This window comes from Aptenodytes forsteri, unplaced genomic scaffold (genome assembly GCF_000699145.1).
Source record: "Aptenodytes forsteri isolate BGI_AS27 unplaced genomic scaffold, ASM69914v1 Scaffold614, whole genome shotgun sequence".
Classification (NCBI taxonomy): Eukaryota; Metazoa; Chordata; class Aves; order Sphenisciformes; family Spheniscidae; genus Aptenodytes; species Aptenodytes forsteri.
The window spans coordinates 413,520-431,342 of NW_008795777.1; the positions used below are offsets into that span (position 1 = coordinate 413,520).

The 17,823-nt window shown below is 37.9% G+C and overlaps 1 protein-coding gene across 1 annotated transcript; it reads left to right on the top strand.

The window, feature by feature from the left end:
- Nucleotides 1–2: 2 nt before the first annotated feature.
- Nucleotides 3–16,573, top strand: RIBC2 (RIB43A domain with coiled-coils 2; the record flags this gene model as incomplete). Its single annotated transcript, XM_009283649.1, has 7 exons — nucleotides 3–53; nucleotides 3,659–3,740; nucleotides 5,292–5,636; nucleotides 6,340–6,458; nucleotides 13,563–13,790; nucleotides 15,358–15,524; nucleotides 16,492–16,573. Coding segments are annotated over 7 exons (1,074 nt in total), but the record flags the coding sequence as incomplete, so codon positions are not given.
- Between the last annotated feature and the right edge of the window lie 1,250 nt (nucleotides 16,574–17,823).

Sequence of the window (17,823 nt, forward strand, 5' to 3'; positions counted from 1 at the left end):
GGGCGCTGCAGCGGCAGAGCCGCATCTTCAACGCGCGAGTCCGGACCATAGGGGTGAGGGCGCGGCCCAAGCCCCCGCCCGGGCCGCGGTGCAGCGGGGAGGGACGGCGCCGCCCGCCCCGCTTCGATGTGTTCTGAGGAGATCGGTCTAAAGTGGGGGCGACCCCGAGGGCAGACCAGGGAGGGGAGCCGTACCGGCCGGGGAGGGCGGGAGGCAGCCGGCCCAACCCTGCGGGGAGCGCGGGCCCCCTCAGCGCCTCCTGAGTGCGAGCACGCGTGGTTCCAGGTGGGGGAAGCGCGGAGAAAACGCCCTGGTGCGTCTTTTAGAGGGCTGAGGCGCTTTTAAAAAGTTGGTGGTGAAAGCGAGTTGATACTCTCTAGGCATCGTCAACAGTTATTTTTGGCAGCTGTCGCGGGAGGGGGGTGTGTGTGAGAGAGTCTGAGGGGGACTTGGGTCTCACTGCTGTAGGGTTCAAGGGCAAGATTTCATTTTTCCTTAACAGGACTGAAAGATCAAGCCCCGTCTTTCAGTATCTGTGTAGGAGTTAACAATGTAGTATGCTTTACTTAGGGGTGAGCCAGAAACTTGCAAAGTCAGCTCACACAAAAGTGGCATAAAAAGTAGTTTTTACCTCTCTGCTGTGCTGATACTTCCCTCATCTGTTTGATTCTCACTAGAAGCTAGAATCGGTGCCGTGAGAGACTTATTGCTGAAAGGGATCCTGCGATTGGTCCCTATTTTGCATCAGGCAAAATAAGACAGATCCATCAGGCCATGTTTATGTATATGGAATTAACTGATGTGTCTGATTTTTCTTGGCGTGGATGTCAGAATGTGAACGCCCTTCAGTCTGTGAAGATTTGTGGGGATGATAGCTTCAGTCTGGCGGCTTTTCTCTGGAGTCCCCTATGCAGTTTGCACGCTGAACGTCAGAAAATTGTGTTGTATTTTATACCTATTTAAATTTTGGATGAAATAGTTCATTTAATCTTCCTGTAATGTGTCCAAAGGCCCACATTAAGGTTCTGTGTGTGTGCGTGGAGGGAAGAGTGCTGTGAGGTGCAGTAAGTTTACATTTTGCTTGTAAAGTATTTTGAGTGCTCTATGCTGATGCATATATCGTGTAAGTGCTGGAGCATTAACTAGCGGAGAATCAAATTTAGAATTGATGAAAATAAGTCCCATCTATTGACTTCATTGGACTGGTAGAATTGCAACAGATGTCAATTTGATCCATCTTGTCTCAGGTATGGAAACGTGTCTCAAGTCAGTGTAAAGATATCTTCACCTTATCCCTGACAGTGCCTTGGATTTATTCTTGTCACTCTTATGCAGGAGTCATTGTAGTTGCACAGCAAAGTAGCAGTTCCCACTTAATGAACAGGACAGGTTGTCCACCTGATACAGCATCCTGACACATACAGTAGCCAACAATATACTTAAGTGGAAGGAGCCAATAACCTTTTTTTAACAGATGTGGGATTGGTATAGTAAGATAGTTCAACTTTCTTCATCAGGAAACACATAATTTCTCTGTAAGATGGCTTTTCTAGAGCCTTAAAAATGAAATGTAAACCATAAATTCTCAGCTAATGAAATAGCATATCTTGGTGTACTTTATTGAGCAATACTGAAGTACGCCATCTGAAGGTCTTTCCCAAATACTTTTGCAGAACAAACTTATCAGACAGGTTTTGATAGATACATTTGCATGAGACAAACATCGAAAATGAAGGAGAGCCCATTGGAGGAATTTTGTAAATATTTTGGTTAACATCATTCAATGTACCTTATTCATTGGATGAACAATGACTGCTGACAGAAAGGGCTATTGTTGTGCTTTTAAGCTAGGCCAAGTCCAAAGCATGAAGGGTCAACAAATCTATACAGAGATAAACTATATCAGTATTTCCAATGTGGTTTTAGATTCTTTGCTTTCCCTCTCTCTCTCTCTCTCTCACCAGTTTAGCTGAGCAGCTGTCTCTGACAAAATTAAAAAATCAAGGTGGTATTTGACTTAGACACCACAAATCCTTAAGCAGGGATTAAGTAGTTCAAAAACAGGGAGGTAATATACTGACTGGAAAGTAGAATGGGAACTGAGATTTTAGGGTTCTTTCTTGATTATTACTAGTTTTATTATTACTTTGACTTCTGTATCTGTTTCCTCATCTGAGTAATGGAAAAGTAAGATACTGCTCACTTCACTTACAGATTTAAGAATTTATCCTCAGTAAATCAGTAATTTCCCAAAAGAGTTCAGATGAGTAGTCCAAATGAAAAATTACTTCCCATTTATATATGAACTATTATACATAAATACAAGAAGATTAGAAATTAGCTGATTCAAACTGTTCATAGTAGGGGATTTGTTATTTTAATGCTTAAAAGTTAAACCTGTAGCTTTATGTGACTAGGAAGGTTGTTTTAGGGATGTATTCTTGTCAAGTGAAAGCTGTTCTAATGCGAGAGAGCTGATAGCATAACGGAATTTGCACGCACAAGTCAATACATTGACTTACCTGTATTATTGCCAGAAACTACTAATGAAGTCGTATTGAATTTCTCTTAACAGTGTTTCCTATAGTTGCACTGAAAGCTTGGTTTCCCAAATGAGACCTCTAAATGAGTTGATATTTAATGCCGGCGACATCATTGTTTTTGGACAATGATACCCTGTAGAATACTTTATGGTTTCACCCTTGCTTACAGATTTACCTCTTTACCTGATTGGTATAGTCAGAAGTCCTTTACAGCATTAACAATGTGTATTTTCAGCCATGATCTGTTTAGGTCTGGTTTTAGGCAAAGATTATCAAAATAGTTTACCAGATTCTTGAAGAATTGTCATTGGTTTTTGATAAATCTTTTAAAGACATTAAGTGATTTGACCAGTAAAAAAAAAAAGAAATCCAGGTTTCTGCCTATTAATTTGCCACCTTCTGTCAACAAATGTGGGATCCAATTCTTTTGCCTAAAACGTAGGTGGCTGCTACCATTTGATGATATGCCCTAGGGTATTATGCCTTGCTCAGCTACCATTCTCCAGGGATGTGAATATTCTGTATTGTATCTGTCAGCTCATTGTAGATGTCTGCATGTATCTCAAATGGCACCCAATATTGCATTTTGGCAACTACATGAATCCCACTCTCTATCAGATAAGACTGGAAAACTTCTTTCCATTCCCCATTATTTCTTCAATGTACTTTTAGTGAACCATCTGTATTTTTTTCAAATCTGAACTATTACAACTTCCGGTCATCTTGACTGTCAAAATACTTACTCGCTTTATAAATGAAAGCAGAAAACCAAGAAAAACTAAGTAAAAATGCCAGCTGTAATGGGGAAAACATATTCTGTGTAATGCAGCTTAAAATGTTTATAGCTCTATATATCATGTAAATTTGGTGTTTTGTTCTGATTTGGTGCAAGAATATACCTATCATTACTAAAATGAAGCAAACAAACAAGAATATTGCTGTTTCTGAATTTTCTTTTTACGTTGCCTGCATTGAATTGTGAGGTGTATATGCTCTGTTGGTAGTGGTCTTATATCATTCTCTTACAACTGTGAATGAATGTAGCTTGACAATGCCTGTTTTTAATGGTTAAAACATAGTATCTTTTAAAGAACTGCTTTTTTTCATTTTAATAGGTTGATAAAGATACATTGGATACCCAGGTCAAGGATAGGAAAATTCAAGAAGCAGCTGAAAAAGCACAAAATGAAGAACTTGGTATATTCATAGATATTCTGATATTTCTGTGAAGAGTTAAATGTAATTTACTATCTGTTTCCTGCTTGCTTTTTCCCTTGAAGTATTTCAAAACAGACATATTTATTTCCAAATGGAGCCTATCTCCTTGACTCTTGCTATATGTCTCTACCTATATAAATCTATCAATCAAGAGATATATATATATATAAGCGCAATTGTAGGTTTTTCTCCAAATTCAGACATACAAACTGAATACTATAATGTGTAGTCCTATTTATGTTCATACATTTGCATTGGTACAGTATGTGTTTTCCTCAGTATCTGAAGATTTATATTGACATGATTAAACTGGTATACATTTCCTAATAGGCCAGAATTTTCAGTGTTTTCCTTTAATAAGTGTTGACAAATAGCATTGTTTAGAGACCTGAAGATAGGGGAGCATTTTAAAAAAGCTTAATTACTTCATACTGTTCTTTTCAGAATAGTAGTGGCAAATTTGTTTGATTGCTTTCCTGTAGAGTAAGCCCATGTTCTGTCTGGCTATTCTTAAGTAGAATGTATAGATTCTATAGAATCCTCTATAGATTATTATTGCTAGAAACATGAGTCATGTACAACAGGTCTGTAAGTAGGAGCCATTGCTGAGTCAGAACACATAGCCACACAAGTATTTCAGCCATGTCCCCTGACCTCAAAACCCTTTGTGGCCCTCTGTGTTTGGAATGCTTTCCTGTGGTATCATGTGAAAAGGTCGCACAGACTGAGCTCTCCGTGGGTTTCAAGAAGAGCTAGAATGGAGCTGCCAACTTCCATGCTGTGCTTCTACGGCTGCTTGTGATTTTCCTGGCAGAATACCTGTCAGACTCTTGACTCCTAGGAAACTGCCAGAAGCAATGTGTAGTCTGGCAGCAGAGGAAATGATCTTTTCTTGTGAATTATATTTAAATGGCTAGAATGGCTAGTTTTGAGTTGGGGTTTTTTGTTACTTTTTTTTTTTCCTTTAAAACTACATCAGTTACAGCATTTTGATTAAATGGGCAAGAGCTATTAAGCTCTTCAAAAACTGTTAGTGCCAGCCAATTCTTTTGGTGCTATGATTAGAAAAATCATTGGAACTATGAAACAGCTATCTATATTCCTTTCATTGGGAGCCCGATTTTAATTTTTTTCTTGACAAGCAACAATGTATTTCAGTTGTAACTGTAAACTAAATGAGAAGAATTAATGTACAGTACATTTCATGTGTTACTGCAAGTTTTACTCAAATGAAACCTCATAGTTCTAGAAGTATTTCTTATTGTCTGTTTCACATGCATATATTTCATTGTAACATTAATAAGACAACTGATTAATATAAAACTGGAAGTATTTTATAAGTAAGTATTACTAACATTAGAGTGTTTGCTGGGCTGGTACACATAGATCAAATACTCCTTCCTAAGGTATAAAAGTTTGAAGACATTCTATTTATTCCTCTTCAGAATTTTATTTTCCATCTTACATGCGCACTTCCATGACACGTGCACTTCTAAGAATTGTATTTTCATTGTGTTCATTTTTCTCTAGCTAATGAAATGAAGCAAAATGACAAGATCATGTGTATGTTAGAGGAACGTCAGAAAAATGATATCAGAAACATAAATAAGGCTATCAGTGAATTTCAGAAGAATTTTCAGAAGCCAGAAACAAGACGTGAATTTGACCTGTCTGATCCGCAAGCCCTAAAGAAGGATAGACCTGCTCGACTTTCAGACAATGATCCTCGATGTACTGTATCTGGCTTGCAGAAGTTTATGGGTGAAGACTTAAACTATGATCAGAGGATGAAATTTCAAAAGGAGCAGTTAAGAGAGTGGTCTCTTCAGCAACAGAGAGACTGGAAGAATGCATTAGCTGATCAAAAATTTGCAGGTAACAAAAGAAGATAATAAGGTTTTAATCTGCTTTTTCTGAAATTCTGGTGTATCTGACAAAACTATGGTATAGCCTATTGTGTCAGAGTCTGACATAGCAGTATTTTACTGCTATGATTCAGTATATATTCAGAATATATTCAGAATATTCAATATTCTGCTTTTAGAAATACTGCAGCAGTTTTTACTTTACAAGCTCTAATGTATTCAATATCTCACTTAAGAAATGTATTTTTAATAACATGATGATTTCATTTCTGTTTTATGCCTCAAATGAAGTATCAGAGCATTCTGAAAAACCATCTATGTTTTGCATGCTAGATGGTATGTTTACTTCATCAGACCAAATTGTTCAATCTTTACTATTCTAGAGCAGACAAAATAATACTGATTTTTCTTTTCTAGCTTGTCATGAAACATTTTTTTCTGCAGTACTTAACATACTTTTTCATTTTAACTTTGTCTAACTGTTGAGACAAGACGGGTTACGTAATAAAGTGATTTCATGAGTCACCTGAAATTCCAAGATGGAAAGCTGCTCTGGTAGGATTCAGAAATAGTTATGTAATTCAGCCTACTGTATCTGTAGCTTCTCTGTCTGTCTGTCTGTCTTTCTCTCTCTCTCTGTGTCTTATAGTAGCTTACTCATATGGCACATCGTGTCCATGAATATTGACTAAATTTCATTTTAATTCATTTAGATGATCTTTATGACAAGAGTAGGATTGAACTTGACCAAAAGACTATGGAGCAACAACGAAAAGAAGAAGAAAGCAGGCGTGCTGTTTGTGCAGCTACTAAAGATTTCAAGAAAACCCAGGTAAATTAATGTTGGGTTGGTTTGTTTGTTTTTAAAAAAAGTGGAGACACAGAAGGAAAATAAGATGAGCAAAAGTACAATGAGTAATGATGTTTTCGTAAAGGTTTCTTAGCAGCTAATTTCCAAGGCTGTTTCAATAATTGGAAGACAGAATTTATTCACTTTGTCCTCTGCAAGGATCTCGCTATCCTCTGTCTAGTTACCCTCTGCCAAAATTCTCTCTCCTTGCTGACTAGAGGGCAGCAACAACTCCCCAGTATCTCCGGGACTTTTAGTCTGTCAACTGGGGTACAGCAAAAGTCTCCCATGCTTCCTTCTGGTTTTGTATCAGTCATTGGATAATCTTAGCTGTGTCTGCCTGTTTTTCTTTTTGCTTGTGTGGAAACATTACTACCAGTAGCTTTTTGTCTTTATTGCTTATGTTAATTCCCCACACCCACTGTTTTTGGCACTTTGGCTTCTTCCTTGGTATTTGCATACATGTCTCTTGGTTCCAAGCATGCTTTGGAACCTACTGAAACATGTCATGAACCTTTCTCTGTCTGTCTTAATACCATTATCTGTCATGCTCCAGTTCTTTATCTTACTGCACAGTTTTTTTTTTCCATTCAGCTTATACATACAGCTCAAAGGGCTACATGGACACTATTAGTTTGCTTAAACTATATTTGGTGTGAATTAGTGTCCTGGTTTCGGCTGGGATAGAGTTAATTTTCTTCCTAGTAGCTGGTACAGTGCTGTGTTTTGGATTTAGGATGAGAATAATGTTGATAACACACCGATGTTCTAGTTGTTGCTAAGTAGTGCTTACACTAGTCAAGGGCTTTTCAGCTTCCCATGCTCTACCGACTGAGAAGGCTGGAGGTGCACAAGAAGCTGCACCAGCTGGGAGAGCTGACCCCAAAGTGGCCAAAGGGACATTCCATACCGTGTGACATCATGCTCAGTACATAAACTGGGGGAAAGCTGGCTGGGGGAGCCGCTGCTGGGGGACTGGCTGGGCATCGGTCGGCAGGGGGTGAGCAATTGCATTGTGCATCACTTGATTTGTGTATTCTTTTATCATTATTATCATCATTATTATTTTCCCTTCCTTTTCTGTCCCATTAAACTGTCTTTACCATCCCACTGGGGCGGGGAGAGTGAGCGAGCGGCTCTGTGGTGCTCAGTTGCCAGCTGAAGTTAAACCACAACAATTAGCTTTAAATTTATTTAGTCACAACAAAATAAGCCACATATAAATTACCTACATCGAGTATGGTATCTTTTGGGTTAAGTCTATAAGCGTGCAAGCCTTTGGTAAGTGTTGCTTGAGCCTTTCAGGGCACATTTGGCATATAATTTTGTTTATAGATATCCCAAGGTAATTGAAAAGGCTTTTACTGCTTGAAGTCATGGCTGCTGAACAGTATTTTATATGAATAGCCACAAAAGTACCCTAAGTGGCTGGCGCACTTAGGGTAGCTCTAGTATCCCGAATAATTGTTGTCATACCAATTGATTCCATGTAAAAATTCCTGAATTTGTGACACGGTTTGGGGATGGGGTGGGAGGTTTGTGTTTGGTGTGGTTTTTAATGTTTGGGTGTGTACATTCTACTTGCCTTGTGTGCATATTAAATATATAAAAAAGACTTGCTCTTTGTTTTTTCTGACATAAAGGCATGATAACAGAGGTTGGGGCAACAGTCTCCTCTTAGTTCTTACTGTCCCTTGCTATGTTGTATAGATTGGAGTTACAGCTTGCAGCTCTTTTTCTTTCTTTCTGAGGTAGTTAAGACCACGATACCATTTTCAGCATTTCCTTTTTTTGCTGAATGGTTGAGAAAAGCTCTTTTTCCCTGAAATGATATGCTGGCACAGTTGCTGCTTTTCTTTATTAAACATGTGAGCCAGAGGTTTCAGGTTGCCAGGCCTTTCAGTGATGTTGTCTTTAAGAGAAAGCTATGTTACAGAGGGAATTTCTATGCATCTTTTTCCCAAGAGAGAAAACTAGGGCATTCAGCCTGAGAATGAACTTCACAGAATAAATCTCTGTATCTGACCTCAGATGCATAGAACAGAAGTCTCCAGCAGTTTCAGCATTCTGAGTAGCTGGTTTGAAGACCTTAATCTCTTGAAGGTGCAGTCTGACACTGTGTTTTGCTCTACCCACATCTGCTCTACCTGTCAGTGACTGCCAGAAGCGGAACTCCTTTTTGCTGTTCCCCAAGTTTCATTAATTTTTTTCTGCTGTGTCTCTTGCAGTGGATCTAATGATCGTGAAGCTTCAGGATGTGTTAGATCATTTCTCAAATTCAAAAGAAAATGAACTCTGGTCTAGAATGAGTGACTGCTAGATCTGACTGGGAGGAGTGAATGTACAGTCTGAGGTGGCAGTAAAGGAAGGGAGAAAGCAAACCCACCCTTTCTAAGGCAACCCGCAGTTATTGTAATTTGGATAAATTATAATATGGGAATGCATCTTCAGAGAGGAAGACATTTCCTAGAATTTAGCTTTGGATCAATCATTATCTCCATGGCCATCATCTGTAATCCTTAAGGTTGCCAGTATCTTTAGGGGATGTAAAAAAATAAAATATTTAAATAAAAAAAAAGAACAAACCCAAACAAAAAAAAACAACATAAAACCCAGCAAGTCACGTACTCCAGGAGAAACATTTTTTAGTCAGTCTGCTAGTCAATCGGTAAAGAATCCCAGCAGACGACTGAAGGTAGGGTATCTCAGTTCATCACAGCCTCCCTTCGTTACAGGATTTGATGTTGCTGCCCCCTGTGAGAGTGGTTCAGCTTCCTCCACTTACCATAATACCACTGCCAATGACTTTACTGCTGACAAGCTTATTGCTAATGGTTCTTTTTGTTCGTCTGGAATTAATTAGCAGGACAATGAATTGATGATATGTTTGGTACCGTATTTCCCAGTGGTGAAGGATCCTGTACTGTAAGCATTTTAAGTGTGTGTAGTGTCTAGAAAATTAATGCTATCCTTCCTTTCAGATTTTCTCTCACCTAAGTATGTCTTAATCAGGAATACCAACATTGCTTTTGTCCTTGGTATAAGAGAAGACTTTTACTACTAACTTAAACTGTCAGTTATTCCTTCTGAAGTCATTCATATGTAAGTAGCGTTTTAATTTGGCAGGCCAGGTAACAGAAATGAAGGCTACCCAGAGTCCTGACTAGAAGATAACGTTTTTCACTTCTTTTGATGTGATTGTGATTCCATAGCAGAATCTTACTGTTGCAGAAGGAGGTTCCTCACTAAGGATAATAACACTTGGGAATGCCCAGTTTAGCAGTACAGTGGTAGATACACTGATTGTATTCTTGAAATTAGAAAGAAAGAGTCTTCTTGCTTTATATAGCACAGGACTTGAGTCATTTCCAAGACACTTTGTAGATAATGCTAAGAACATGAGAGGATGTGATTACAGAAGATCTCTAATTTAATGACGTCATATTTATAGACTTGTTAACAATCTTACAGACCTTATGTAGCTAGAATTTATTCCTGGGCATACCACAACAGCTTGATAGTTTTCCCGATAATGTTGTTACCATGGACATTTGATGGCGTTATTCTGGTTCCTTATTCACTCAACATTATGTCATTACTAACACATTCGGAGCCAGCAGCCACTTCAGAGAAATAGCTTTTGAGGCTTTGAGTAAATTATGTATTTGCATTAACTGTGGAGCCTTTTTCTTTCACCTGAAATGAAATATTTGAGTGCCTAAACATAGAAGAAGAATGGTAACTTTTCATCATTCTTTGAACTGTGCTGTGCAAATATCTTTTATCACTTACATCCTATTCTTGATATTCAATGTCTAGAATCACCAATATTTCAACATTTTTACCACGTTTTCAGGCATGAGGAAATGTAGTGCACGTACTGATTTTTAACAGACCTTGCTAAGCAGAAGTTCCTAGCTTGAATGTGCTGGATGTGCAATTCTCTACTATGAGATAAGTGTCTGTATAAGACAGACAAAGGAGTTGTATTTACTGTACAGATTAATAATACTTCTTTCACAAGTTCCTAAGACCCTGGATAGGTCACTCTGGTCATCTGTGAGCTTTGTGACTTAGTGATAAGGACTTCAGAAGCTGTGTATTCCTTTAGTCCTGTGTTGGCATTAGTTAGTTCCTGACACACTTGAGACTTGGTCTTATTCTAAGCATGTGAAGTCCTGGCCTCGTAATGCTTCTATGTGCATTTCTTCTTTTGCTTCATGACTTGAATCAACAGCGAAAGGAGCCATTTAGTAGTAGGGAAGGTATATAATGTTGGATCACAAATCAAAATAAATGAAGGAGCATCTATTTGTGCATCTGTTTTTTTCTTCCATGCTACACCAATGAATTATGTTTTATTAGGGATTTGACTTGATAGGTTAAATCTGATGCATTTTCCAAGTTTAAAATCTTTCTTTTACAGTGTCATTAATCATTGCATAGTAGTGCTACACGCATGGCTATGCACAGAGCTGGGAGTTTCCTCCAGTAAGATTCCCAGGCAGCTCAGAAATTTTAGGCTCTCCCCCTTGCTGAGAAGGTTAGGGTTACAAGGTCTAAGTGCCTTTTTTGGATCTGTTGCTAGATCACAGTGGAGTGACATTAATAAAGTGATCTAAATAAAAATTACACATTTTAAGCTTTGAGGCCAGTAATTATGTGAGGTCCATCCAAAAGGACTTTCAGTTAAAAAATGTGATTTACTCTGGAGCATTTTCAGAACTAAAAATAATTGCTCGATTCATAGTATTAATAAGCTAGAAGTACATACCCAGATATTCTGGTTCAGTGTACCAAAAATATCGGATGATTGAAAATCTTTGGGTTTTTTGTTTTCTTTTTTTCTTGGAAATTGTAATGTCGTAGTTCCTGTCAAGTTATTATTGACTCTTCTGAAGGAAAAAAGAACTTCAGGGAAACACATTTTGGATTAAAAAAATTGCTTTAAACTTCTGGTAAAAATTGTACTCACTGACTTCAGTGAGATGAAAAAGTGGCCTTTAGTTTCCAGTGTATTATTCCATGTTATGATGGCAGAGCCAGTAATTACTAGATCTGAAGTTGGTGTTTTGCCACTTGAAATTTGATTTGCTTGAGTTTTTCCATTTGTCTAAAAGCAGACATTCTTTTCTTGCTCTAGACTAGAGTGTACGTTCCTATTAGATGGCTGGTAAGTATTTTTAAATATGAGGGTTTCTGCATCATCTAAGTTGAACTGTGGCTTAGCTAATTTACAATTCTAAAAATCTGCATCACCTAAGTTGAACTGTGGCTTAGCTAATTTATAATTCTAAAAAAATGAATTTATCTTTTATTAGTTTGTTTGCACATCAGATACTTTCGTTATTTTGATGGAAACCTCAAGGCTGTTTTCAGCCATGGAGTTTATTAATCTAGGATATGGTACTTGGTATTATTTGTTATTTCTTCTTCTGTCCAGTCCCTGACAGGTTGTTGTGCATCTTTGCTTGGAGCAAATAGAAGTCACTCTTTGACAGCCTGATGATTTGGGAGAACTGCTGTCATCCAAACTCGAAGCCCATAAATATAAATGTAGAGATAAACCCAGGTTAGCAGTCTCCTCTGGTGGCGTGGATCACTGTGCTTGCCAAGTTAGGATTCTTCTCCATAACATTTGCAAAGGAACAGGTTCCCACACGTGTGTCTAGATAGTCCTGTCATTCTCAGTTGTTTGTATCTTCTAGTTACTCTGCCTGCTAATTTTCAACTTCACCTTATATGCCGTAGAAGACTATTTTACCTGCTATGACTTTCTTGATGCATAACCCTTCATTTTTCATTTGTCCTTATCCACTTTCTAAACGTGTGTGTGCCAACCAGTGAACTACTAATCGGCAAGAAAAGTACAGAGCTCTTCTACTGAACTCATAAAGTGAATATTCTCAAGCCAGTGATTTTTGAACAGAGCATGAGACAATCTTGGACAAACTCGAGAGAGAGGTATCCACTGATCTGTTGCAGCCAAAATATATGCGTAAAACTACATATGCGAGAGACAGGTCTGGCAACCTGTGCTCTTTGTGGCCTAGCAAGAAGGAGGTTACCTGTCCTCTGTCCAGATGGAAGCTGGCACTATGCATTGTTCCAGATGGTTTAGTTTACGCGTTACAGAAGAACAAGACAGGATTAGAAATGGATGATGCATAGCGTTATCATTCTACTTCAAATTAGTTTACTTAGCCTAATTCTTCTTTGGAAGGTAAAGGATTTTACTTCAAAGTAAAATTTTACTTTGAAGTAAAATCATCATATTTGCTTTCTGGAGTTTTGTAAGGGGAAAATTTCCTCTGAATAGGTGACTATGACCTTATAGTGGACATTAGGAACAGTGATTTCCATAGGAAATGCATATTCTGATTTCTAATACTACAGATATATTCACATAATATGATTCATAAAATCATCATTTGCTTTCTGGAGTTTTGTAAGGGGAAAATTTCCTCTGAATAGGTGACTATGACCTTATAGTGGACATTAGGAACAGTGATTTCCATAGGAAATGCATATTCTGATTTCTAATACTACAGATATATTCACATAATATGATTCAAGTTTGCATTTTGTATCAGCAAAGGGAACAGATTCAAGGCTGCATCTTCAGGCTTAACACAGGTATCTCCTGTCTGTTTGTTTGTTATGAGTGCTTAACCATGGTCTCTGTGTAGATTTAACATGTAATATAAATCAAGGCTAGTGATTCAAGATAGTAAATTTTTATTGTAAATTTCTTCAAAATTGTGTCTGGCCTCCAAATATCAACTGGTATTTGCTTGTGGATAAATGTGAAACTATTTTTTATTTAATTCTGGCTTTTCTTATAAAACAAAATTATTTTTCCCCAAATTACTTGCTGTATGTGATATGACAACATTAAAGAAATGTATACTATTAGATTTTCAACCTTAGCCAATAGAACCATGATCATAGTATTCGTATGTGATGCTGTTGACAACTGCATGCAAATGGGAAAGAAATCTGTTATGATATGCTAACTTTGTCGCATCCCTTAGTTAATATTTTCTCTTGGAAAAACTATCAGTTCTCTCCTTTCACTGACTTTAGGCTGCTGAACTAGCTGAGAGAAAGAAGTTGGAAAAGTATCAAAAAATGAAAGATGACATGGATGAAATTTCCAGTCTCCTTCAAGGAAACTTGCTTTCCGAAAACCCTGAACAAGCAGTCAGTTCCTTTGGTAGACATCGTGTGATCACAGATCGATGGAAGGGAATGAATCAGGATCAGCTGATGGCAATCCGTTACTCTCAACAGCAACAAGTTCTGGAGAAACTGGTATTTAAGCTTATGTGCATATTCTGTATTTCTGGTTGTAATAATATTATAGACAATGTTTGTAGAAGAAAATGTTTTTGTTTGCCCTGCACGTCCCATTGTAAGACTGTGTTTTCCATTGATCTGAATTTTACCCAAACTTTAATCCATCAAACTGAATACAGTGTCTCCGAAGCAGCTGGGAAATGTCATGGAGCAGCAGGAGTGGGCTGGAGCCCTGGAGTTGGGCTGGGAGGAAGTTTGCTGTGGAGCCCAGGGCCAAGGGGCCTGGGGGATCTTGGGGCATGGTCCATGGTGGCCCAGCTGAGGAGCAAGGTCCTGCACAGCCCAACACCCAGGCTTCATGGTGTGGTTTAGGACTGGAGACTGCACGAGCTGCCTGCAAGGGATGAGCAGGAATGGGCTGCTCCATAGGGGAAGAGCCAGGAGCTGAGGGTGAAGGCAGGGCAGGCCGGAGCAGTGTTCTCATGCTCAAGGGTACTTGAGCAAGACAAGTAGAGCAGGTCCAGTGATCCTGCTCATGCATATTTCATAGTCTTAAAAGTTCATGAATGCAGCCTTTCTACCATCCCACACAACTATGAGCCATGCTCTAGGATAGAATTACAATAGAAAAACTAAATATTGCTAATAAGTGCTGCTCTAAAGGTCTATGGAAGCAGGCAATCAAAATGAAGAAATCTACCCTTCCTATGCAGTTACGAGTGTACAGGCCTAGGTATTGTGAAGTAGGATGCTACTTACCTCATTCAGTGCAGAGCCTGGATTCATAACAGCTAATGAATAGCTGTTCAATTTTATTTTTTAATCCCTATAATACCGTATGCTACACTATGTCTTATCTATGGCTGTTATTAAAGCTGAATTTAGAATTGTCATTTTCCTGGCTCGCTCTCCTATGACCCTAAAGTGAACCCATTCAAGTAGTTAAGCTGGCAGAAAATGAGCCCCACCAAGAAAAGTGAGTTTTTTGCAGGCCTGGTTTCTTGAATCAGTTCAATGTGATGTCAGACAAGAAGTGAGGAAGTGATAGTATAACAGGGGCAGAGGAAAAAGCAGTTTGGATGTACTCATCTGGTGTTGGCGGCTCAGTTATTACACTGAGTTAGCTATATTCTAAGCCATACTGATGTCTACTGACTTCTGACCTCAAGAAATTAGAACTCCTGCTAACAAGAACTTAAAAAAAAAAAAAAAAAAAAAAAATTCTGTCCTGATGCTCTGGGTTTTTAGAGCACGCTAATATGTCAGAGAGAAATAGTAATCCACTGATTAACTTACTTCTGCCAGGCAGCAGATCCTAATTTTCTTACCTTGTGCAGAGGTAGGAGTCTGTCTTGCTCCCTGGAAAAGGATAGCTTTCTCATCTGCAATATCTTACTTCTGCCTAATGCATGGGTTCCTACCTCGTTTGGAAGCGTTCTCTTTTTCTCCCTATTTCAGATGCTACCCCTAGTGTTCTGTAAAGGCAAGCAAGTTTGTTTGGATGAATTTACCAGTCAGACTTTATATATACTGTTTCATCTTTGAACAAAGAGAAAATGAAGCATTTTTTTCACTCCTGTAGAGACTAAAAGACGAAGAACGCCTAAGAGATGCTGAATGGGACAGGCAAAGTATACAGGCTGCAAGAGCGCAGTTGGTTTTAGAGCGGCATCAACAACGACAGAATCGGGAACGCCGCCAAGTTTTAGATAACATAAACGCAGAGCTATCTCAGGAGCAGAAATCAAAGTAAGTACCAAAAGAGTTTCCTTCGTTTCAAATAAAACTCTTTACCATTAACACAATAGCTTGGCTTTCAAAGAGCTTTTTTACTTGTATTTTTCGTTACTTTTTTAATACACTTGTAACAAGTTTATACTTCTAAAAAAATCAACAGTTCAGCTTAAGTGTTTTTCAGTACTATTTAAACAATCTTCAAAGAGTAAGTTATGATTGTTACTGACTTGTATGAATTTAGTAGCTGGAATTCTTAAAAGTGTTCCACTGACAACAGACTGTTTATATAGATAGCAAAATGGAGAATAAATACAATTAACTATGCAGAAAATTATATTATCAGGTGTAAAACAGTACGTGTTTCTTTAATTTACCTTAGTTTTCTGAAACAAAAAAGGATGGGTATCAGTAGAACTGCCAGTTTCTGATAGCTCAGGGTTAAGCTAATGGCACAAATGGAGCTTTTCCATTATGTATGACAAAACTAGATGATTCTTTAGCTAACCACTGGACATGTCTTGGTGGACAGGTCTTGTGTCTGCTCTAATGGGAAAGGAGGAAGATAATATGTGAAGGGAAAAAAAAATCAAACCCAAGTGATTCAGTGTTCTATTCTTCCAGTCTTTTTTTTTTTTCCTTTTTTTTCATCATGCATGCATGCATACATTTTGCAAAAGAATTTCCAGTACCTGATGCTTTCCTGTTACGAAAGCAAAAATTTGGAATTGTGCTAATTTAGGTTTTCATTGTGAGATTTTTGGTAGGTTATTTTAGGATGAAAAAAAAGTTTCCTATATTGAGACGTGTCATACATTTTGGAGAAAAAGATCTAGTTATATTAAATTCCATTTCTAATAATTCTGAATTTTATGAGCATTTATGAGTGTTTATGCATTAGATCTTCTTTAGGTTTCACAGGTTACTTCTATATTATAATAAGAAAACATTTACTAACTGCATTTTTTTTATTTATTGCTAGGAACATTTATCTTAAAGAAGAAGCATATTCAAATTTTCCAACAGGCCAGTATTACGCACAGTTTAATACAACCAGCCGATGACATTCTGGATAAATCAACCTGAAATATTCAGAAGTGTGTAGACATATTAAAATTTTTAATTGAGCAATCCCATCTTTTATTATTTTTATCTGTTCCCTACCCTGTTCAAACAGTGCACTCAAACTAAAGGACAGTCTGCTAGGCCACATCTGTTCTAAGAAGAGGAAAACACTGTAATAATTTTTAAACTTGATTGTTTTTCTAAAAAGTACTAGTAGATTCAGTAGTAGGTTGTTTGACTATTGTGTCTCAGGCTTTACATTATCCATGCCTTTAGAAATCAATTTCTGGAAAGGAATCACAATTTAAAATATAATGCTACTTTATGCAACTTGGTCAGAGGGGAATGCTGCCTGACATAGATCACAAGTGATGCACACTTAGCAGATTCTATGGAGGGGGGAAGAAAGATGACCTAGGCAGAAAGTTTTGTGGTTTTTTGTGGTTTGTTTTTGTTTGGGTTTTCTTTTGTTTTTTTTAAAGCAAAAAAAGCAGCCAGACACAAAAGCAAGCAAAGAGGAAGAAATGGACAAGTTGGTCAGAAATACTGCTCTTATTTCCTGAATACTAGGAATAAGAAAAGAAGATTTCGATAGTTACCGAGGTGATAATAGCATTGAGGCATGACACAGAAATGGAATGTGTGTTATAGTAAGTGGGGAGAAGTATGGGGGAAAGTATTCCTACATACACCATCACTCGTTAGAAATAACAGAAAATTTAAGGGCAGTGTGCCACTAAAGAAGAGTGTAGGGAGAGTTTACAGATGTGATGGAAGAGGGAGGAAAAAGCAGGCATGCACCAAACAAAATCAAGGAGAAAATCTCAGATTGTGCAAGGTAATTCAGGGAAACAGTTTGCTTCCTGTCTTTATGGTTACAGAATTGACTTAGCAATGGAAGAGCCAGTCAATGATATTTGAAAAATGGGCAAGTGAAACACATGGGAAGAAAATATGGAGAAGCAATGTAAGAAACTAACTGCACAAGAGAAATGGATGATGGAGATAACCAGAAAATGAAATCCAGAAGGGAAAGAGATGACATACAGAGAACTGGAAAAAGGGTTAGAAGACTTAATGATCTAAATCAGAAGAAAGAATGAAAGAGAGATGAGAGATTCAGCTAAACATCCAAGACCTCTAAGATTGTGAACCCTTAATAAAAATAGAGAGGCCATTTATGAGAATAGATCTTGAAATAAGCATGTGTAGCTTGCCAGAATCTGGGATGTAAACTTGGGATAAAAAC